We start from the raw sequence: 23,428 nt of genomic DNA, 5'->3' as shown, positions 1-23,428 counted from the left end.
GGTCGGGAGACAAGGGATTGGGGCTTGTCGAAAGAAGGCCAGTAGCCCCCTCCTCCCTTTGGGGACCATACGACGATATATCTCATATCTGTGTAGGAGGAATGAGTTTAATGGAGGGGTCTCTCCTCTAGTTACCTGGGTGTTTAGTTGTCGCTGAAATGACTTCCGTCTCCTCTTTGGGTGTGGTCTTTTCTACAGGAGCACTGGAAGCAGATTTATGGCAAAATTAGGCAACTGACTTGGGATTAGTGAAGAAGCAGGACCTTCTGTCAACATTTATTCGCAGTTTAGAAGGGTAAACTAAAGCACATGCGACTCCAGCTGAGTAGGCACTAGCCGGCTGCACTGCCATAGTGAAGCCTGTTTAGATGGACTGTTTCCTTACTAACTAAGCTACTTTTGTTCCCTGGACTCTTGATCATTGTAGTTTAAAAAGGGCACAACGATAGGCCGCGCTGGATCCCCAGGAGCAGGTACCGGGCCTAGGGATTAATGCATGTGCTCCAGAGAAAAACCTGATATTAGGACTTCTCCAAATGGCAGCCTCAGCATAATATCAATGTACATGTCTATTTTGTCCATAGCAATAGAAATGGGGAGGCCCAGGATGTGCACACTCTTGTCACAAGGGCACATCTGAGTCTTCATTTTGCTTTTATAACTGCAAGAACTGTTTCCTTACTCAGCTAAAGACCGACAACATAAGAATTGACCTCCTCAATGATGTAAGCCGTTACCCTAGCCACATCAGAATGTCTAAAACTCAACCTAAAAATAACGCATCATGGACGTCCTTCGACGCCTACTCTGAAGAAGCAATACACAAACTGCTCGGCACCTTGAAGCCCTCTAATCACCTCACAGACCCCCTACCTGCTAATGCTGTAAAAGACTTCACCCCCATGCTCCTCCCCCTCTGGACCAAAATCATTAACAGTTCCCTTCAACAAGGTCTCATCCCTGACTCCCTCAAGGTGGGGCAAGTCACAACCCATACTCAAGAAAGCTACAGCTGACCCGTCTGACCTAAACAATTACCGCCCTATCACCAATATCCCCACCTTGGCCAAACTGCTGGAAAAATGTGTACAACTCCAACTAACAAAACACATTGACCAGTTTGACCTCCTCAACCCTCATCAATCAGGCTTCCGAGCGAAACACAGCACGGAAACGGCCATGACACACAATTGATGACGCCCTCCAAATTCTTGATCGCAATGATTCTTGCCTCCTCATCCTTCTTGACCTCTCCTCAGCATTTGACACGGTCAAACATGAGAACCTACTGGAGCTGCTAAACACTAGAATGGGTTTATCCGGGACTGTTCTCAACTGGTTCACTTCCTTCCTACATAACCGGTCTCAGAAGTTCAAGATCAACAATGTGCTGTCCTCACCTGTGCCAGTAGATTTAGGCGTTCCACAAGGATCCTCCCTTTCACCCACACTGTTCAACCTCATCATGGAACCACTCGCCACCTTGCTCCAAGCATCCAATGTACACTTCCATATGTATGCCGATGACACTCAACTTTACCTAAAGGTACAATCCCTGGAAGATATCAAACATCTGAACTACACACTTAGAAACACCCAATCGTGGCTGGCCGATAACCACCTCAAACTAAATGCTCTGAAAACTGAGTTCTGATATCACCCCCTGCGAAAATTACCACCACCCAAATCTGGCTCAATCACCTAACAGCACTCAATGTCCGACCCACCATTTTGGATTCTGCGAAATCCTTAGGCATCACACTTGACGCATAGCTCAACATGCAACAGCACATTAGCAAAGCAACGAAAGGAGCTAATTTCCGAATCAACACATTGAGGAAACTTAAACCCTACCTCCCAGTCAAAGACTTCCAAACTGCTGTACAAGCCCTAGTCATCCCCCGCATAGACTATGGAATTGTGGCCCTCAGCGGACTCCCTCTAGCAACAACCGCACCCCTAAGAGCCTCATTGAACGCTGCCGCGAAACTCATTACTGGCTCAAGAAAACACTCTCATATATCCCCTGACTTCAAATCCCTGAAATGGCTGCCCTTTAAAGCCAGAATACAGCTGAAAATTGCTGTTATGACACACTCGGCCGTACACCACAAGGCACCCAAAACCTCACTCAAAAGTTGACTATATCAGGAGGTTCGAGATCCAATAGAAGTACAAAAAATCTACTCCTGAAACCTCGCAGATTCCGGAAGGAAAAAACTTACAAACGCTCCTTCTCAGGAATGGCACCCAGGATCTGGAATGCACTCCCTCCTGAAACCAGGCTTATCTCCTCCACTGCCTTCTTCAAGAAAGAGGTGAAAGCCATCCTTATGGCCAAGTTCACCTGAACTTTATTGTTGTTGGATCAGAGACTTTGCACCGCTTTTGTATCACTGGCTACCTGTCTGTCTAATGTCTAATAATATCATATTCTTACTTGATTGCGATCCTATTATGCTACTCACTCACTCCCTATTACTATATTGTACACGTTAGTTTGCTGAAACTTGATGTCCCTACCCCTTGTTTCGCTGTAACTCTAAGAAAGTGGTATAAGCCATCCTTATAGCCTAAGCTCTCCTGATCTCTATTGTAGTTGGATCAAAGACTCTGCACCGTCTTATATTATCGTTTACCTGATTGTTTATTGGTATTTTATCAGCACATGACTGCTATCCGATCATGCTATTGACTATTATACTGTACCCAAAATTATGTTTAGTCACCCTCCTGTTGCCCTCACCCCCTGTTTCTGTGAAGCGCTCTGATATCTGCAAAGATCTTGTTCGCGCTATATAAAACTCTGAATAAATAAATAAATAAAGCAGTTGTTCATTCTGCGAATCAGCATTGTTGTTCGAGTCAGAGAAATGACACTCCGGCTGGTCAATTTGGTGGCTATGTTCATCTATTCTCTCTTTCATATGGTCCAATCTACTTGTAGGGGAGTACATTTTAGAGTAAATTGTAATTAAACTGCAATTCTCAGCTGGACCCGTGCACCCTTCAGCAACCACGGCGCCAATGGTGGCCACTCTCTCTTTGCCTGAGGGCCCGGCATACCTGAACGCGGGCATCTCCCAGTATGGGAGCCACATGTTCTCCGGGAATGGCTTGTACATGCTGAACAGTGTGAGTGCGCACTAGCTCAAACCTGGCCCAACCTGCTTACACAGCCTCTGCCACCCAGTGCCTCTCATCAACCTTCTCAGACAGTCTCGCTCTCAGGGACATTGTGTCTAGTCATCCCTGGCAGTCTAAGCAGGCCCACAGGCCATCACCTCAGTCTCTTAGCAGCTCCAAATGCGCCCAAAGGGTGACTCAGTACGTTCTCTGTTTGGCGCTTAGCAGTCTCTCAAATTTGCCTTGCCATGCCGCGAGTTAATGCCAGCAGACTGCACCTCTTCTCATCCTGTCAGTCACACCAGAGACAAGTTTCCAGTGATCTGGAGCAGTCTCTCTAGTGTGAACCCCTCTTCAGCCCTCTTCAAGAGTTTTAAATGGGATTGGGCTCTGGATTCAAGGATTTAGGTCAGATTGAAAACTAAGCCAACAGAGCCTCACTGAAGCGTGGCCAGCTTGCAGCCTGACTGACACCTCCTTAGTACAGAACCTTAATTTGCTTACTCGATTCACTAATTATTACATTACCTTTTATTTATTTAGAACCATCCACATCTCACATTAATCTGTCAACTTCAATAAATATGTAATAACAATCAAATTCATCAAGCAACAGGCAGTTACCTCCTTGTGATGCCAGCTGACCAAGATCGGAGTGGCTGGAGCTACTATGTGGCATATCTTCAGGCGGTCCGAACCGGAACCTAGGAACTCCAGCAACCTGTGGGGAACTGCAATTCAGTTTGCAAATTAGCAGCTTGTATACATTCCTGTTACAGTAGAAGCACACATTTTTTGCTAGAATTTGCAGACTTACTATTGCAAGAGTTCATGTAATATTAGTACAGAGAAAGCATTCTGCCTTGTAACCATGTTGTTCTGAATACACATTTACACTGGTTTAGCAAATACACATACAGGGGAGCATGTAACCTGGGACACAAGGGAATTCCTAGAGACCTTTTTAGTGGGGTATTGATGCAGAGAAAGTATGGGCTGACAGATTTGTACAAACTAGGCTCCACCTACAAAAGCAGGAGTAATGAGGTGAAGGGGCAAGAGGTACCTTGACCTGGCTTGGGGTAGATTTACTAGGTAATCGGCAGCGGAATATCTACTAGTGTGTGGGTATTGGTAGGGTTACTTGTGTGGAAGCAGGCCTTGTGGTATAAGGGCATCTGAAGGGTTGGAGATACTAAAATTGAGGCATGTTAAGAGGCACCGGTGCCTAGGTACAGGTAAAGATAGGAGGTTGAAGGCAAGGGTAGATATTTTAGTGTACAGGTGGGTAGAGGGTTGTGTGTAAGGTAGAGGTACTGGGGTATAGATGGAGTAGAGGTACTGCTGCGATATTGTATGAGGGAATAGTTTGGGGTACTAGAATCTAAAGAGGGGTAGCAGATGTGATCAACATATATGAAAGATAATGGGGAGGAACCTGTGAGTACTGGAAGAGGAGTGAAGAGAAGAGAGAAAGAGTGAGAAGGATGAGTAGGGCTTCTTCCCTCACAAACAAGGGAGTAAAGGTCAAGAAAGGAACATGTGGTACTTCTCTACAAAAGGGAAACAAGAAATCTATGTGATCTTGGAAACAGACTGCAGATAACTTTTTCAACACGCAGAGCATCCACCAAGATGGAGTTTATGTCCGGAAACGACATTCATGTGGACACGTTTCAAGAAACTATTTAGTGGAGAAAATGTTTCCTTAAAAGTTTCTAAGTGTGTTTTTTCTCCAGAATTAAATACACAGATTGAGGTTTGTAAAAGGCAAGTCACTCCTGAGATGTTTTCTGAAGCCCCATAGGTTATGGTGTTGTAGAAATTTGCAAGGGCTGAGCTATTTTTTGAAGGATCGTAGTTTGACTGGTTGATGGAGGAGGTGAGCCACTCATGAGATTTTATCTGAACCACCATGGGGCATGATTGTTGTGAGAAAAGGCAGGTACTGAGTTATTCTTTGAAGGATGGAAGTTTGGAAGGTTGGTGGAGGGGGTGAGACACTCGTGCGACGTTTTCTAAATCCCCAAAGGTTTGGTTGTAGGAGGTCCAGGCATCTTCTAAGCTGTTTTCTGAGGATGGTAGTTCTTGGCCCTCTGGAGTTCGGTGAAAGGGGAATTGTTTTCTTAGGCCTAGTTTGCTGGTGTTGCTGTTGGCATTAGACATGAGTTGAGTTCCAGAGGTCATCAGGTTGAATTGTTTGCAAATCCCACCTTCAGAGGATTAAGATACTCCCATGCTTCAGTTACTCAGTTGGGAAATTTGAAAACAGAGTTTGTCGAGGGAAGGGAAGATTTGGGTATCAGATGAACTCACTTTCTATGAGTTGTCAAAAGCGTTCTTCCCAGCAAGACCAGTGCTTCAGAAAGGAACTTGATAAGTGATCAATGGCCGACCTTATGAAATTTCAGAATCTGACAAAGAAAAAGCGCTTCGAGGTCCTTTGCACCGAAGTACCTTAATCATCTGCGATTGAAGCACAAGAATTCCAGTTGGTAGAGTCTTGCAAATCATTCAACTTAGCCAGTGCAGCCTAATAAGATGGCAACCTAGTCAGGAAGGAATCATTTATTATTCTACACTCCAGCCAATAAAGCAGGGTAAATCCAGTCTAGAAGGAAGTGTGTCTATTTACATATATGTGTCCTCTCTGTATGTTTTGGGCAGCCTAGGCACATATGTCAGATGCTGAACAAACCGTCAGTGAGTTAAAGTGGCCTGGTTTTAGAACATGGGCATGATTGGTGGAAATGGAGCTCGTGGGTGAACTGCATGAAAGGAGACACTACCATGTTAAATTAAAAACTATCCTGAACATACATCATCAACAACATAATAGATAGTCCTATTCATATTAGTGGCATTATTATTATTATAGGTATTATTGTACGATGACGGCCGCTCCGAAAACCATCTGCGGAAGCTGAGCGAGGAAACTAAGCCGGACTGGACATGCAAGCCGAGAGAAGTTTCATGCAGCGTTCCCGCCACAGTCCGTGGAGCCGTGATCCTCCCCCAAGCACCACATGCAAACGAGGTGAGAGTCAGTCACCGACATCAAGCGCCCACGTCTTGAAGCCCGAAGGCATCCGCGCACTGTTCCCACAACACACCAAAGATCGAAGGAAAAGGCCTAAACGGGCTCAGAGCAAGAACCGGATCCGCGTTGCATGCGGAAAAGGAAAAAACTGACGTAGGCACGCCGGGGTGGGACTTATGTGACCTCGCTGACGTCACGTACGCGAAGCCGCCTGGGCGGAGCCGCATGATGTCGTCCCCCGGCGTACAGGGATGCTGGGCAAAAAATATCCGGATCCAGTCTCACGCCTGGGGATAATTCTACGTTAAGGAATCTGCGGCTAGTAGTCTCTATCCGATATTACTATCATTATTATCATCATTAGTAGTAATAGTTGTAGTAGTAGTATCATTATTAATGTTATTATTACCATGATAATAATAATAATAATAATACTCCTAATTCATCGCAGCACACACATGGTTCCTTAGAGTCCACGTGCTGTTTCCCTATCATAGAAATGATCACATACACTTTACAGTGAGTAAACTTGAATGACAGCTCCCGAGACAGCTCAGTGGGCTTTGTCGATGGTTTTTACTGCAGAGATATGTGTTCGCAGCCTGTAGACCGCAGAATCAACACTCCTGTTGCACGGGGTTTTATCTTTTCAAGGTCAATAACATGAAACCTATGGGGGTGGCAGCAAACGCTACACACTAAAGTGGTTGATATCCGCCGAGTGACCGCAAACACATGAACAGTGTGCAAGGGCCCCGTCTTACTGGCTCTTCTTGCAACCTATATTTTCCTGACGTCATCAGAATAATGATCTAGGAGAAGATACTTTTTTCTGCGGTGGGGGAGGGGAGAGAGCGCAAAATGCAAAACATTTCTATAGCAAACTCCAGGTAACTACTGAAAATCAAAGACAACTCTGTGTGTGAATGCACTTACTGCAAAGACCTGTGTGTGAACCTCAAGTCACGGGTACAACTCTGTGGGTGGGTTAGACACAGCTTTCATTGTTAGGATATCGATAAAATGAGCTTCAATGAACTCTGAGCTACAGTAACACCTGTTATTTAGGTGCTTCGAAACCGCACTGCTAGAAACAAGGGCTATGTTACCCGCTCACAATTACTTCACTGCTTGCTTCTGGGGCCAGATTCAGGGTGTAGCTCGTGCTGAGTAGGCGCTCTGCTCTTTCGTCTTAGGGTCACCATGAGGATTCACTGGCTGTTTATTTGTTTATTTGTAGCAGAGGAGAAATGACACAGCAATCGTGTCATAGGCAACACTACTGCCAAAGAAAACAGGCTTAAATGCCCCCTAGTCGGATAAGAGTCATAATAAGGGTGGGCCACTCACCCCATGGCCGAGCTTGCCACTGCACCTGCTACAGAACTGAGGGTTACCCAAAGCCATGCAGGCGAGTTATTTGCAGAGGGGCATTTGCCCTTGCCGGGCAGCCCAGCCTCATAAGACGCTTGTTGCCCCTGGCACTGCTTCATTTTTAAGGTGAGGAAGTGGATTTGTGTTTAAAGAAATAAATGTATCAAAAGTCACACCTATTTTTACACAGTATTTGCTGCATTATGCTCTCTTGTTGCAATTAACAGCTGAACAGGTTACCCACCTCAATGGCACTCATTCCGTCGACCCCAAAATTTGACAGGCCAGGTCGTCCACAGAGAGAATCTGAACCTGTGACGTTCATTTGGACGCATAGCACGTGCACAGAAACATACACTGTAGCCTCTTTAATCTCATATTTAGAGGGTTAATTTATCGAGCGAATCAAACACACGTCTCTCCGTCAGTGAGCAGTAGTGAAACCAGGCATCCTGCACACACATATATACAAAGCTTCGATTGGCGCAGCAGGTGCAGTAGCGGCTTGAGAGGCCCACCAAATCCTGAATATTGCTGTAAACATCTGCCACACGGCCCACTTCCTTTCTTGCACTAGCAGCCATGGTGCACAGACTGATCACGCACACACTCGCGCACATACACACTATAGTTTAAACAAGTATTTCTCAATGCAATAGGACTCGCATTAACCCAAGACATATTGCATTGCAAACAGGAGTGCGGGCAGGGGGCGCGAAGGCACGGACAACAGGAGTGCGGGGAGGGGAAAGAAGGCATGGGCCATGGGAGTGCGGGGCGAGACGGCACGGAAAACATTTGTGCTCTAAATAACACGTCTGTACAGTGTAACACTCAAAGTAAAGGGGCCAATAGCCATGGGAGGGTACAAATTACGACATGGCATAATAAGGCGGGACTAACAAGCCTCATAGCAATTAGAAGACAGAATTTATGAAGGACAATCACGGAAGCCAATGATAAATATGGGCAGAGAGCGAGGGCAGCTTGTCTCCCATACTCTACTGCTGCATGCCTGTGTGTGCAGCGCATGTGCTCTGCTGCTAAAGCTCGACCTAAAAAGGAACCAACCTACTCCCACACCATCTGCTAAACAGATGGCAGACAAAATGTGATGGACTATAAAATGTTTATGTATAAATGGAAAGACAGGATATTTCAGACAACATAGTGGAATTACCGAAAGAGTTTGAAAACAATTAGGTCAGGTCATGATGGCTGCGTTGGGCACTAATGGCCCTAGGAACAAAGTAATTTTGAGATTGCAAACTCACTGGGTTTGAGAGCACAAAATAGATTTTTTTTCTAATCACTAAACCCATTTTGTGAGTAGGAAAAACCTGACTTGCAAAATGTTTTTTTCGATCCACTACTGAGATTGACAATGGTTTGTATCATTGGATTGTGTCCACAATTGTGATCGCCAACAATTGATCACTTACTGATACCTCAAAGGAGGTGGTAACTATGAATAAAGAGGCGTTTTGCAGGTTTCCCCCCAGTCTTGGCCCTCATTCAATGTCTCCGAAATGCCCTGAGCCCTGCAAATCAGGATTCAATGCATGTGCTCTGACCCATAGAACGGTACATGATTATTTGTCTTACACCCAATTGGCACAGACGTACGTACTTTTAAGTCCATAGTATATAATACTAGGGGTACCCAGGGCCTGTAAGTTAGAGTGTCCCCTCTGGGCACTTGTTGTGCCACACTGAGTGGGATAAAGTAAAACATGGCTCCCAGTCTGCCACTGGAGACTGGAGACTGTAAGGGCAGGTAAGAGCAGGTTAACACTGCTAAATCGAATTTGCTATTTTAAGCAATGGAAAAGACTAAACTCCTTTTCTAAAGTATGTAACTGACCCCTTCAACAGGCCTATTGAGTCCTAAAGGCAGGGTGCAGCATAATAGTAAAGCTCTACCGGTGTTTAACATGTTCTAGCTGTAAAATTTGCAACTGTCGTTTTTACTACGAGGGAGGTTGGTAGCCCCATTGGCAAGTAAGGAGTTAAACACTGACAACCTAGCTGTGCTAACTTCTGAATGGAATTATCAAAGTTGCTACTTTAAGGTATTAAACAACTTGTTACATTAAGCCTGACTTGATGCCCAAGTCAAAATTAATTTAACTTTTTGCCACATGTAACTTTTAGAAAGTTGCTACGCAGTTGACTAAGTCTTTCCGTGGCCATCTGCGGAGGTTCCAGGAGACAGCCTTCTGCCCTCCTGGACAGTAGTGCGAACTCCTCCCAGGCAAGAAGCCATGGGGCATTGACCCAAAGGGCGAGATTCAAAGGTTAAGCCGCCTTTTAAGTTCAAGTAGCAAGCACACGTGTAAGGGGCTGCCCTAATGTGTAGGTAGAGAGGGTGGCAGAGAGGACAGAAGGGGGAACCAGTTGTGAAACCGGATTTTCTGTATTCCCGTGGGTGTGTAATCCAATGGTAGTCACATCCCTAGGGTGGCAATCAAGCTCCTGAAAAAGAGGTTCTGCCATGTTGAGGGTGGGCAGACTAGAGCACTTTGGGACAGCAAGATGCCACAATTCCAGAGACAGGAAGTTGTCACCCAGAACTCAGATCGCATTGGACTGGAGAAGAGGACCAAAGGAGGACTGCCCTGCTGTACAAAGGTCCTAGCAAAGAGAGGCTGCACCGACGTTGGATTGCACTAGCTGCACCTTGGGGTAGCAAAGAAAAAGGACTGTGCCTTGTGTGTTGTATTCATGGAGAAGTCGACTCCTGAGCCTAGTCAGAAGCAAGAGACTCCAAAGGTCAGTTGGCAGAACGACTGTTTGCAGCACAGGGCCACAAAAGCTGAAGTAGCCTGTCTGGCGAGTTGGCAACCGAATTCTCCAGATTGCGGCTACTCACCCCCATGCATACTACAGGACTAAGACCCGATGCTCAAAAATTGCATTGGAGTCTGCTGGGTCTGGGAGAGTCAGAGTGCAGCTAGGGCACCCAGAAGGCAAGTTACAGGCAAAAGAAAAGAACATTGTACTGGGCGACTGGACTTCTGCCAAGCTCCCGAGGACTTTGAGGGAGATCGTCCCTCTATGGCCAAGACTGTCTCATCAAGCCTGTGAACTGTGTAGCTGCCCCAGGGAGACCGGTGACCGCAGAGCATCCTCCGCATTCTGTTATGTTATTTTAAATTTTTACACGCGTGAATCACCCCGGGAAGGGTATCCCAGCGCGAGTACCAAGATAACATGCGGAGCGTACTACTAGCATAATAAGTAAGTCTTGAGTGATTTTCTGAATTGGAGGTGGTCCTCGCAGATTCACATTTGAAGAGCCAACTTATTCCAATATAAAGGGGCAAGGAAAGAGAACGACCTGCCTTCTGAACCTTGAGACCGTAAGCAGAGCTTTGTTGCAAGATCTTAAGAGTCAGGGTGTGGAGGGAGTAGTGAGTGAGCTTTGAAGATAGATAAGCGGACCCTTTACCAAATAGAGCTTTGTGACTTAAACAGCAGATCTTAAAGATAATTGTTTCTCACTGGTAGCCAAGGTAAAGCATGTAGGAGAGGGGAGGACGCCATTCCAGAAGGGAGGTTGCAATTGAGATGTGCCGCAGTGTTCAGTACCACCTCAAGTTTAGATAGCAACATCTCATTGGCAGAGGTCAGGAGTGCATTACAATAGTCCAGACGGCTGATAACCAACGCTTGAACTAAAGTTTTCCTCGCAGTGAGAGGTAGCAGAGGAAAGCCTCTTCTTAGCAGACGCATCATGTGGAAGCATGAGCCTGCGGTGGCCAAAACTTGTTCTTTCATGGTAAGAAATTGATACGGAATCCAAAAATGTTTTTCTACTAGTTTAGGTGAGGGGGACATGCCAAGTTCTGGTGGCAACCAATCAGGTGTCCAGAATTGTTGGGGCTTCCCAAACCGCATAATCTCAGTTTTTGCTGCATTTAACTAGAGACAATTTTCCGTCATTCAGGTAGCAATTGAATTCATCCTAGTAGAAAAAAGATTCTTTCGTTTTAACCAGATTTTTGCCTAGTGAGATTAATAGCTGGGTATGGTCTGTGTACGATAGAACATCGAAGCCGAAGACTGACAATTTTGGCGAGGGGTGAAACATAAGGCAGGAGTATTGTGTACCCCTTTGTCCAGTGTCATGGCACGAGACTTATAGGGACCTAGAATTACCGTTTGGGTAATATTAGAAAGGAAATAAGCCAGCCATGGTAAAGCTGTTCTGTCGATACCAATCTCTTGCAGCCTACCAGGTAACCCGGGATGGGATATTGCATCAAATGCTGTGGCTGTGGCTGTGAACAAGTCCAGCAGCACCAGCATTGATGGTATGTTAGCATCAAGAGAGCATCTGATGTGGTCAATGACCGCTACCAGGGCAGTCTCTGTGCTGTGTGATGGTCTAAAACCGGACTGAGATTAATCTAAAATTCTATTGGCCTCCAGATATTCTATAAGCATCCCTTGCATCAAGACCATTCCAATAGAAGTCAATGGCAAGGGACCACTGGCACTAGAATTGGACTGATGGCTGCTTTTTGTGAATTTGTAACGGTTTCGGAGAACGTTGCTGGTCCCCCTGATTAGCTCTCTGCCAGAGTCGGTCGCCTAAATTAACTCTAAGTAATCACATTGCTACTTACCCAAGTTTTCCTTTAAAGAAGTTTTCAAGTGTCAAAGTCACTGAATTTGTAAATGCTTGTTTGCGATTAAGTAAAAAGTTGTGATTTACTATACCTTTGAAAATCTGTACCCCCGGAACCCTCCACTGATCTTTTTCGTTTTGATGTCCACAAATTCATAAAAATCTAATCTTTTTATAAATTGGTGTTGTATTTCTTGAGTGCCTCGTTTCTTTCTTCAATTGTTTTAGTTCGGTTTAATTGTTTTACACTTGTTCCTTTGTGTAAGCCAGACTACTCCCCAAGGTTGGGCTAAAGTTTACCAAATGATGCCAGAGTGGTCCTAAAGAGCTTGGTAATGTATTAATTACATTGTGAGGTGACACAACCACACCACACACATGCTCAAAGCAACGGATTACCAAAGGGGAATGTATACCCTTGCGTCACTGTGCCCTTTGTGAATGCTGTTGGCAGCCTTAGGGCATAATTTTCCTGATGGTTTCTCCAAATTGATTTTTTAATGGAGCATCAGCTCCTTTACGTAACCCTAGCTCTTTAAAAAAAATGTTTTGTATTTAAAACCAAAATCTATGATAGTTTTGCAGGCAACCATCCCTGTGTTTGAAGTCAAACACAGTGGGTTGCAAATCATGACTTGCTTAATTAGCATTCCTTATTAGGGAGGTGGTTCTTCAACTGGACATTTGCAATGAGACCTCCTCCTACATAGGTCACTTTGCTAAATTAAGACCGGCTGTAAAAATGGTTGTACGCAATTTGCAAGCAGTCTTTTAGTACATCTGGACCAAGAACCTGTATACAACACCTTTACGATCCTGATGAACATTTAACAGTTTTTCAGGATTCATTACCACATTCTAAAAATGGAAGTCAGAGGAAATGTTGGCGTTTAATGGTTCCTCAATCTGCACCACTTACTGAATAGCTTCTGCAAATCCATCTGTGCGATGCTGAACCACAAGGGTAGGCGTACTTGGGACAGTTCTGTCCTCTTCATCGAAGAAGTGCTGTTGCTGCTAAGATAAGATAAACACTTTTAATAGCCACATGCACAGGAAATCATATATCAAGCATCAGGCCATTTGAAATAGACCCGGATGACCATTTAGATTCCAAAGAAACCTTTGTGACTTGTCTTGCCCCAGATCCCCTAAATGAAATACTGTCCTAGTATTCCTTGTCCAACCTAGCGAGCATGGTCAAAAGGATAGGAACGAAGGCTATTTTCAACTACTTAAGCAGTCACAATCTCTTGTACAACTTAAGCTTTTTATGAAATAATCAAGCATCATAAAAAAGGGACATCTGGAGAAGTAGATGAACATCCCATTAAAATAGTTTCAAACAAGTCAACAGAAAATTATTAAAGATACATAAGAAGAAGGAAACTGCTACTTACCAGTAAGCATGTAGAGCTGCAGAATTGTACACTGTGCATAGATGGCCACCTAGTGTTGGGCCCGGATGTTTGCAGTTTGTTTTTCTTGTAGAGAGTCTTTGGAAGTCACAGGATTGGTAACTCCTCCCTTGGGTGATACTGCTTATGGGCATCGGCTCCATCCCCAGATTGTTTTTCGCCATTAGGGAAGTGATGGAGCTAAGAGATAGTGATGACCATGTGTGTTTGTATCTAATGTCAATAACACTGGAACAGATAAAAGTAGCCGGGGAGGCGGGTGGGTGTGTGCAATTCTACAGCTCTACATGCCAAGAACAGATGCATACTGGTAAGTAGCATTTTCCGTTCGAGGCATATGAGCTGCAGATTGCACACTGTGCATAGATTATATAGCAGTACCCACACTAGCGGTGACCACCTGTATCTGTTGCAGTTGTTTGAAATAGTGTTTTAAGTACAGCTTGGCCTACAGTAGCTTGTTGTTTTGTTTGCACATCTACACAATAGTGTTTTGTGAATGTGTGCGGTGTAAGCCATGAAGCTGCTTTGCAGATGTCTAAGGGAATGTTCCCTAGGAATGCCATGGAAGCCCCTATTTTTCTTGTTGAATGGGCTCTTGGAGGAATTGTCAGTGTACGCTTAGCTTTCTGATCACATATTTGGATACACTTAAAGATCCACCTGGCAATACCCGTTTTTGATATTCGGTTGCCTTTATGTGGTGGTGAAAAGGATACAAAAAGCTGTTTTGTTTTTCTGAAGCTTTGTGTTCTCTCTATGCAGTATAGTAGTGCTCTTTTGACATCTAAGGTGTGCAGAGCTCTTTCTGCGACTGTTTGTGGCTGCGAGAAGAAAACTGGCAGTTCCACAGATTGGTTTAGATGGAACGGTGAAATTACCTTTGGTAGGAATTTAGGTTTTGTACGAAGAACCACCTTATTGTGATGCATTTGCAGAAAAGGTTCTTGGATGGTAAATGCTTGCATTTCACTAACTCTTCTTAAGGAAGTAATGGCTACTAGGAAAGCCACTTTCCATGTAGGAAATTGCAATTCACATTTGTGTAAGGGTTCAAATGGAGGTCCCATGAGGCGTGTGAGTACTATGTTTAAGTTCCACACTGGTGAAGGCATTCTTGGAGGTATTATTCTTTTGAGACCCTCCATAAAAGCTTTAATGGCTGGCAGTCTGAAGAGAGACAGGTGCTGTCTGTTTTGTAAGTAAGCTGCAATGGCAGCTAGGTGCAACCTGATAAATGTGTAGGCTAAATTACACTTTTGAAGATGTAGTAAGTAGCCTATAATGTGTTGCCCATGCGCAGTATCACCCAAGGGAGGAGTCACCTATCCTGTGACTTCCAAAGACTCTCTACAAGAAAAACAAACTGCAAACATCCGGGCCCAGCACTGGGTGGCCGTCTATGCACAGTGTGCAATCTGCAGCTCATATGCCTCGAACAATGGATTTCTCAAGCCATTGGGAGATGGCAGAGCTCTAGAAAAACCCTACACCTAGCACAATGTGTAATTCACAGTCTATAATCTTGGAATTAACAAAGAATAATTTTGGGAATTACTTCATTTCATACTGCAGGGTTGCACACTTGTGGGCCAATGACATTAAGCTGCATGCCATAAAAACTGTAGATAGCACAGGTTTTATGTATTCAAATTTCGATTTATAATCTTAATAACAGTAGTCGAAAAATAACTTACCATAAGTAAGTTTCTGATCCATACTCATCTTTTGGTAGACACCTTTGGAAATACCTCCAAGAGCAGGTTGGATTTAGAAAACGTGAATGACAAGCCATAGGGCAGTGCTTAGAGTGCCAGTGCACAAAGCAAGACAGTCACTGGAAGCAACTCACTAGACACAAGAGTGTTCCATAAACCCCATTGCTTTATTTCTACCTTATATTTTATATTTCAGAGACACCAGGAGACTATGAAAGCAATACAAAAATAATGCACCTAATTATTCCTGCACATCAAACAGAAGAAAAAGGTACTTCCCTACGGTAGCGCTCCTTCTGTTAGAGATTTTACCACTGATAACTCACCATTTGAGTTTTACTCTGGAAATGATGCGCTGAGACTATATATGTGTGGCGCACTTGCTTGTCGACAACAGTTGCTTTTGAGGCTGTCCATATCCCCAGACGGGGAGCCCCAAGAGCAAATTGGTTGAGATTAGTGTGCAGCTCATTAATGGGAAGAGTCCAATCATAATGGGGAGGATGGGAGGGTCATTGCTTCGTGATCATAAGGAGGGATGCCCAATTTGTTGCCTGGCATATGTCCAGGACAAGTACTTCGCATGTTAATACAGTGGCAGCAGCTTTGGCCATGGTAGAATGTGCACGCAGTCCTTATAGAGGCTGCGTTTTGGCCAGTGCATAGCAGAACTTAAAGCAGAGCATGATCCAGCGGGAGATGGTTATTTTTACACTCCATAGAACCCCACAAAAAGCTGATTGCCCACCCAGTTTTCTTTGGTATGATTAATGTAAAAGCGGAGTGCTCTTTTGTGATCTAAGCCATGGAGCCTCTTCAAAGAGGAGTGCAGCAGAGCATAGCATGCCAGCAGGGTTATAGTTTGACCAACGTGGAACAGTGCCACAACGTTTGGGAGAAATGATATTTGTATCCGCAGAACCAATTTATCTGGGAATAAGGTAGTGTACAGTGGATTGAAAGTCTGTAGCTCACTCACTCGCTGTGTCGCACAAGTTACTACTTGTGTAACGATATATCTGTAAGAGACATTAGTTAGTATTAGATTCCTTACCTTAGAATATTCCCAGGCGTCAGACTGGATCCGGAAATTTTTGCGTAGCAGTACCCTTGCGCGTCGGTAGGCGTCGTCAGCGGCTCCGCGTCCGTCGTCGGCGTCGTGGGCGCCGTGATGACGTCGCCGGAGTACTTAGACGCCGCCTCCGCGTGCTGACGTCAGTTCTTAGACACAGCTTTTCCGCGCCAGAAACGCAGAGCTATGCCAAAAACCAACACTGGTGCCAGTGAAACTAGGGCACTGAAGGGGACAACCCTAACCCTAGGTATCGGTTCGCAGAACGGGGAGGATGGGTGAGTCGGTAAGGAATCTAATACTAACTAATGTCTCTTACAGATATATCGTTACACAAGTAGTAACTTGTGCATCTGAATGAGACACGTTAGTATTAGATTCCTTACCTTAGAATAGATACCCCAGCAATACCAACCCCGGTGGTGGGTCTGCGAAACAATACTCACACCAGAAAGTCCTGGAGGACGGAACGGCCAAAGAAGCCATCCCTCCGGACTTGGCTGTCCAGGCAGTAGTGTCTAGCAAACGTGTGCAGCGATGCCCACGTAGCTGCCTGACAGATGTCTTGTAAGGGCACACCCCTGCCCAGGGCAGTGGTAGTAGCCGTGGCACGGGTGGAATGAGCCCGCAATCCAGCAGGGGGCTCCTTCCTAGCCAAGAAGTAGCACGCCTGGATACACAAGATGATCCACCGGGAGATGGTCCTCTTGTGTACCGCTTTCCCCTTCTTAGCGCCCACGTAACCAACAAAGAGTTGGTCATCCACCCGGAACTGGCGTGTGCGATCCAAATAGAATGAGAGCGCACGTTTTGGGTCCAGACGATGGAGCCGCTCTTCCTCTTTAGAGGGATGCGGTGGCGGAAAGAAGGTTGGCAAAGTGATAGACTGCCCGATGTGAAAGGCCGTGACCACCTTGGGCAGGAAAGAAGGACGAGTCCTCAGAACGACCTTGTCCGGATGGACAGAGAGGAAAGGAGGTTTAGAAGATAGAGCCTGGAGCTCACTCACTCTCCTGGCAGAGGTGATGGCAACCAGGAAAGCAGTCTTCAAAGTCAGAAGGCGAAGAGGACAGTTGTGAAGTGGCTCAAAGGGAGCGCACATCAGGAATGTTAAGACCAGGTTCAAGTCCCACTGAGGCATCACAAACGGAACAGGAGGAAACGTGTGTGTGATGCCTTTAAGAAATCTGTTTACAATAGGGGACTTGAACAAAGAAGGCTGATCAGGCAGCCTGAGAAAGGCTGAAAGGGCAGAAAGGTAGCCCTTGATAGTGCCCAGAGCAGAGCCCTGCTGGGCAAGAGAAAGAAGGAAGAGAAGAACCTCAGAAAGAGGGGAAGAAAGAGGATCCACAGCCTTTGCTGTGCACCATGCCACAAATCTGTTCCACCTGCAGGCGTATACCGACTTTGTGGAGGGACGCCTGGCTGCCAGAATGATGTTACAGACTTCAGGAGGCAAGTCAAATGGCCTCAACTGTCGCCGCTCAATCTCCAAGCATGGAGGTGGAGACTGGACAGGTTCGGGTGGAGGACCGTCCCCTGCTGCTGCGACAGAAGGTCCTCCTGAAGAGGCAGACGAACCGGGGGATCGACAAAACAGACTGAGTAGCTCTGGATACCAGTACCTTCGAGCCCAGTCCGGAGCCACAAGGATGACTTGGGCCCGGTCGCGCTTGATCTTCTTCAGCACTCTGGGCAAAAGTGGTATAGACGGAAAGGCGTACAACAGACCGCAACTCCACCCGCGACGAAAAGCGTCTCCGAGCGAGTGCCGCCTTGGAAATTCCAACGCGCAGAACTGATGACACTGCGCGTTCTCTTCGGTGGCGAATAGATCTAACCAAGGCTCTCCCCATCGCTGAAAGAGGCCTTGCGCCACGTCCGAGATCAGACGCCATTCGTGATCCATCATGCACCGACGGCTGAGCTCGTCCGCCCTGGCGTTCAGAGAACCTGCCAGGTGTTGAGCCACCAGGGTCACGCCCTGGCGTTCCAGCCATTGCCAAAGGCGAAGAGCCTCTTGACAAAGGATCCACGACCCCACACCGCCCTGTTTGTTGCAGTACCACATGGCGGTGGTGTTGTCCGTGAACACCTGCACTACACTCCCTCGTACAGAGGGGAGGAATGCCTTCAGTGCTAGACGAATCGCCCTGAGCTCCAACAGGTTGATGTGGAGCCGGGCCTCCGCCGGAGACCAGAGGCCTCTGATCTCCGCCTCTCCCATGTGGCCTCCCCAGCCCTGGAGGGACGCGTCCGTCACAACTACGTGCTCCGGTTGGGGTAGGGAGAGGGATCTGCCGCTGACCCAATCGCGGTCCGTAAGCCACCATTGCAGCTGTCTCGCAGTGCCCTCCGAGATCAGGACGTGGTCGGATAGGTTGCCCTGATGCTGGGCCCATTGAAACTTCAGGTCCCACTGCAGAGCCCGCATCCGCCACCTGGCGTGATGCACCAGTAGGATGCAGGAGGCCATCAGCCCCAGAAGCCGCAGCGTCAACCTGACAGAGACCCGGGATAACGGCTGAAAGATGGGAATCAGAGCCTGAATATCCCGGACCCGCTGTTCGGGTGGGTAAACCCGAAATCGCGCCGAGTCCAGAACCGATCCGATGAAGAGGAGCTTCTGAGAGGGACACAGGTGTGACTTCGGCACATTGATGGAAAACCCCAGCTGGTGCAGGCGGTCTGCCGTCGTCTGGAGGTGGCTGACGACTGTTTGGGGCGAGCCCGCCTTCAACAACCAGTCGTCGAGGTAGGGGAAGACTGAAACCCCTAACCGACGCAGATGAGCTGCGACCACCGCCATCACTTTCGTGAACACCCGTGGGGCGCTGGTAAGGCCGAAGGGGAGCAAGGTAAACTGAAAGTGCTCGTGGCCCACCATGAACCGCAGGTAGCGCCGGTGGGCAGGCAGGACGGGGATATGAAAATAAGCGTCCTGCAAGTCCAACGCTACCATCCAGTCTCCTGGGTCCAGGGCAGCAAGAACCTGAGCCAGTGTCAGCATCTTGAACTTCTCCTTCCGGAGGAAGCCGTTGACGTTCCGTAGATCCAAGATAGGGCGTAGGCCCCCTTTGCCCTTCTTGGGTACCAGGAAGTAGTGGGATTAGCAACCACACCCTACTTCTGGCCCAGGAACGCGCTCGATGGCCCCCTTGGCCAAGAGGGCCGTAACTTCCTCCTGCAGAAGTCGCAAGTGATCCCCCGATACACGGTGGTTCTGCGGTGGCATGGCTGGAGGAGTCGCCTCGAAGGGGAGGGAGTAGCCCCTTCGGACGATTTGCAGCACCCACCTGTCCGAAGTGACGGTGCGCCAGTGGAGGTGGTGATGGCGAACCCTGCCTCCAACTGGCGTCACATGGGCCTGAAAGCACGGACTAGAAGGGTTTTGAGGCGGATGCTGCGGGGGAAGGTGTGGACTGACCTCGCCGTTGCCCCCGACCGCCCGGACGGCGGTTCCCACGGCCGCCACCGCGTTGGGTATTGCCCTGCGGTGCGTGGCTGGCGGCGCGTGTGGGCGCACCCCTTCCGTGGCCATGAAAGGAGTGATAGGCAGCCGGTTGTTGGCGCTGGCCCGAAAGGCCTAAGGACTTGGCCGTAGCCCTGGAGTCCTTAAAACGCTCAAGCGCGTGGTCTGCCTTGTCGCCAAAGAGGCGACGGCCATCGAACGGCATGTCCATAAGAGTGTTCTGGACATCTGCCGAGAAGTTGGCGGACCTCAGCCAGGCGTGGCGTCTGACCGCCACCGTCGTTGCCATCGCTCTGCCTAGCGAGTCTGTGGTATCCAGCCCACACCTAATCGAATATTTCGCTGCATCCCGGCCTTCCACAAGGGCTTGACCGAGTTTGGCCCGTACCTCCAACGGACACTCTGGCAGCACTTCCGCGACCTTATCCCACACTGAGTGGGTGTAACGTCCCAAGAGGCAGGCGGTGTTGGAAGACCGCAGGCCGAGGCTCAGGGATGAGAAGCTCTTCTTCCCATACTGGTCATACCTCTTGGATTCCCGATCCGGCGGGGCCGACGGGAATGCGGTTTGGGAATTGGAGGCCTGGATGACCAGGCTCTCAGGGGTGGGGTGGGTGGACAGGAAACATGGGTCGCCCGGGGCTGGGCGGTGGCGTCTGGCCACGTTCCTATCTACGGGCGAACCCGTAGCGGGCTTGGACCAAGTGCCCAAAAGAACGTCAGTCAAGGCCTCATTAAAGGGCAGCAGAGGCTCAGCCGAGCTTGACTGCGGTTTAAGGACCTCAGTGAGGAGATTAGTCCTCACGGCCGCGACGGGGAGCTCAAGGCCCAAGGCCTTGGCAGCCCTCATCAGCACCACACTATAAGTTGCCCCCTCCTCCGAAGTCACGGTAGGAGGGGAGACAAAGCCAGTGTCTGGAGAGGTGTCCAGGCCACTGGCATCCCCAAGGTCTCCTGACCAGTCCTCATGAGACTGACACTCCCTGGTCAGAGGGTCCTCAGACCCCTCCCAGTCCTCCTCCTCACCCATCTCCTGAGATTCAGGGTCTTCAATTAATGGGGCCTGTTTGTAAAAGTGAAAATCACCAAAGGACGTCTGGAGCAGCGCCCAGCGGGGCCGTCCCGACGGCTGAACAGGAATGGGGATAGGACTGGGGCCGGCGCCGGCCGGCGCCGGAGGGGACACCTGAGGGTCCGACGACGGGGAGGTCGTAAGGTCCACCGGCGACGAACCAGATCCCGAAGGGGGGCCAGCGGCGTCCTGCGGCGCCAGGCCCGAAGGCGCCGGCGGCGGCGGAACAACTGGACCTCTCGGCGCCGGGCCCGAAGGCGCCGGCGGCGTCGGGATAACCGGGAGCTGCGGCGCCGGGCCCGAAGGCGCCGGCAGCGTCGGGACCGAAGCACCCGACAGCATCGGGGCCGGAGGCGCCGATCCGCTAGGACTCCCAGACGGGTCCGCTGGGCCCGGAGGCGCCGCGGAACCCGTCGGAGGAGAGAGGTTCCTCATGGCCATGAGGAAGCGCTCGATCTCCTCCGGCGTCGCGTTCAGCCCAGGGACCGGAGGGTGTGGAGCCAGACGCGGCGCCCGCGGCCCCGACGGAGCCGCGTGGGCGGTGTCACCCGAACACCCGGCCGCGTCGTGCGAGTGTCGGGGGGAGTCCGAGGAGCGATGACGCCGCTTGGACTTCTTGTGCCTCTTACCTGACGACGACTTCGACCCGGAGGAGTGAGGCCTACACTCGGAGCTGTGGTGGCTCCGGGCCCGCGACCTGTCCCTCGACCTCCCGTAGGAACGGGACCTCTCACGGCGCGGGACCGACTGTCGGAGTTCGAGGCGCCTACGGGACCGCTCCCGCCTGGCTTTCGAAGAGAGGGCCCGACAGTCGGAGCAGGCCTTGTCGTCGTGGTCGACGCCCAGACACGACAAGCAGACGCGGTGAGGATCCGTGACCGACATCAGCCGGTCGCAATCATCACAAGGCTTGAACCCGGGCATCCCTAAGGCACCGATCGGAGTCGTAAAGACTCGAAACAGGATCAAAAAAGGATCAAAAAAGTTAGTCAAAAATGACTAGGGTTACTGCTTTTTCCAGATCTGCGCTTGCTGGCGCGGAAAAAAGAAGAACTGACGTCAGCACGCGGAGGCGGCGTCTAAGTACTCCGACGACGTCATCACGGGGCCCACGACGGACGCGGAGCCGCAGACGACGCCTACCGACGCGCAAGGGTACTGCTACGCAAAATTTTCCGGATCCAGTCTGACGCCTGGGGATATTCTAAGGTAAGGAATCTAATTCTAACGTGTCTCTTTTAGATGAGGTGATGGCGACAAGGAACAGTATTAATAGTAAGGAGCCATAAGGGACTGCTGTAACACAGCTTGAACTGAGTGCCCATCAAGTGACCAGATAAGGTCGCATGGGGCACTGCATCACAACAGGTGACCTAAACAAGAAGACCTGATCTGATCTGGAAGGCTGAAAGATAACTCTCAACTGTGTTCAAAGCAAAGCCTTGTCGGGCAAAAGACAAAACAAACAGAACGTCATAACTTGGCCAGGAAGAGGATCAATCTGGTGTGTGCTGCACCAAACCATACATTAGCCCCAATGACAAACTTATGCAGTTTTCATTGATCTGGCTCCTCAGAGGACATCAACCACCTCTGGAGGAAGGTCAAAGGTATCCTTCTTAGATGGGTGAGGCGGAGCATAGAATACAAGCAGAGTGATATTTTGACCGACATGGAACAGCATAACGGATTAGGCAAGAGAGTTGCCTGGGTCTGCAAAACTAGTTCTGGGGAAAAAGGTGGTGTATGGCAGGCGGACAGAAGATGCCTGTTGCTCACTCAAACACCGCGCCAATGTGCTTCACTATGATCAATACTGCTTTGAGGGTGAGGGGTGGCAAGGAACAGCTGTGAAGCGGCTCAAATGGAGTGCACATTGTAGGAAGCTGGCTCTATATAGTGGACCAAAACGAGGTACACTGTGCAAAGAGTCCATGCAACCCTTATTGGTTTACAGAGGCAAACATGATAACACAATGCTCTCTTTTGTGGTAGTGTGGGGGTGAGCAGCTAAGGCTGATCAGAGGGTAGTGCTAAGCATTTGCTGTACTTCAAGGCAAAAAAATAATACACACAAGAATAAATCCGAGATCAATTTAGAAAAATAAGTCGAATTTTTGTATACATTTTGATACCAAGAACTTAGTTTTCAAGTAAGTACTTTTTTAAATATAGATTTTTACAGGTAAGTAAAATGTTCACTTAAATGAGTCTTTACGCAGCAATTCTTTCATATGGTAAAAAAGGCATATGCTGCATACGGTTATTTATGGTCTGTTTCTGAGAGTGTCCTTCAGGACTTGGGGTCATAGGGGGCCATGGTCCAAAGTACCACTACCAGTTACTAGTTACCTGCCGTGGGGCTTCTGGGTGCAGAGGTGCTGGTTGGGTTGGTAGCTTCACGTGCTACGCTGCTGGGAAGGGGGGGCCACCTAAAAACAGGCTTGTTGGACCCGGCCTCGTGGCGTGGTCCTACCCCTCCCGCGTGGCGTGGTCCTACCCC

At 48.4% G+C, this 23,428-nt stretch overlaps 1 protein-coding gene across 4 annotated transcripts in view; it reads right to left on the bottom strand.

Moving 5' to 3' along the window:
• The window catches only part of TPR (translocated promoter region, nuclear basket protein), a 728,231-nt gene that overhangs the window by 47,400 nt on the left and 657,403 nt on the right, over nt 1-23,428 (bottom strand). For 2 of the 4 annotated variants that reach the window (XM_078642622.1, XM_078642637.1), the window contains exons 45-46: nt 13,093-13,190; nt 3,751-3,857 (exon numbers count right to left, since the gene is read on the bottom strand). In XM_078642622.1, coding sequence (XP_078498748.1) covers nt 3,751-3,857; nt 13,093-13,190 — 205 coding nt within the window. The remainder of the gene's footprint in view (nt 1-3,750; nt 3,858-13,092; nt 13,191-23,428) is intronic. The other 2 variants (XM_078642629.1, XM_078642645.1) reach the window with 1 other exon arrangement.

Source organism: Lissotriton helveticus, chromosome 1_1 (assembly GCF_964261635.1).
Source record: "Lissotriton helveticus chromosome 1_1, aLisHel1.1, whole genome shotgun sequence".
In the NCBI taxonomy this organism is placed as follows: Eukaryota; Metazoa; Chordata; class Amphibia; order Caudata; family Salamandridae; genus Lissotriton; species Lissotriton helveticus.
This window is presented reverse-complemented; position numbering and strand designations above follow the sequence as displayed.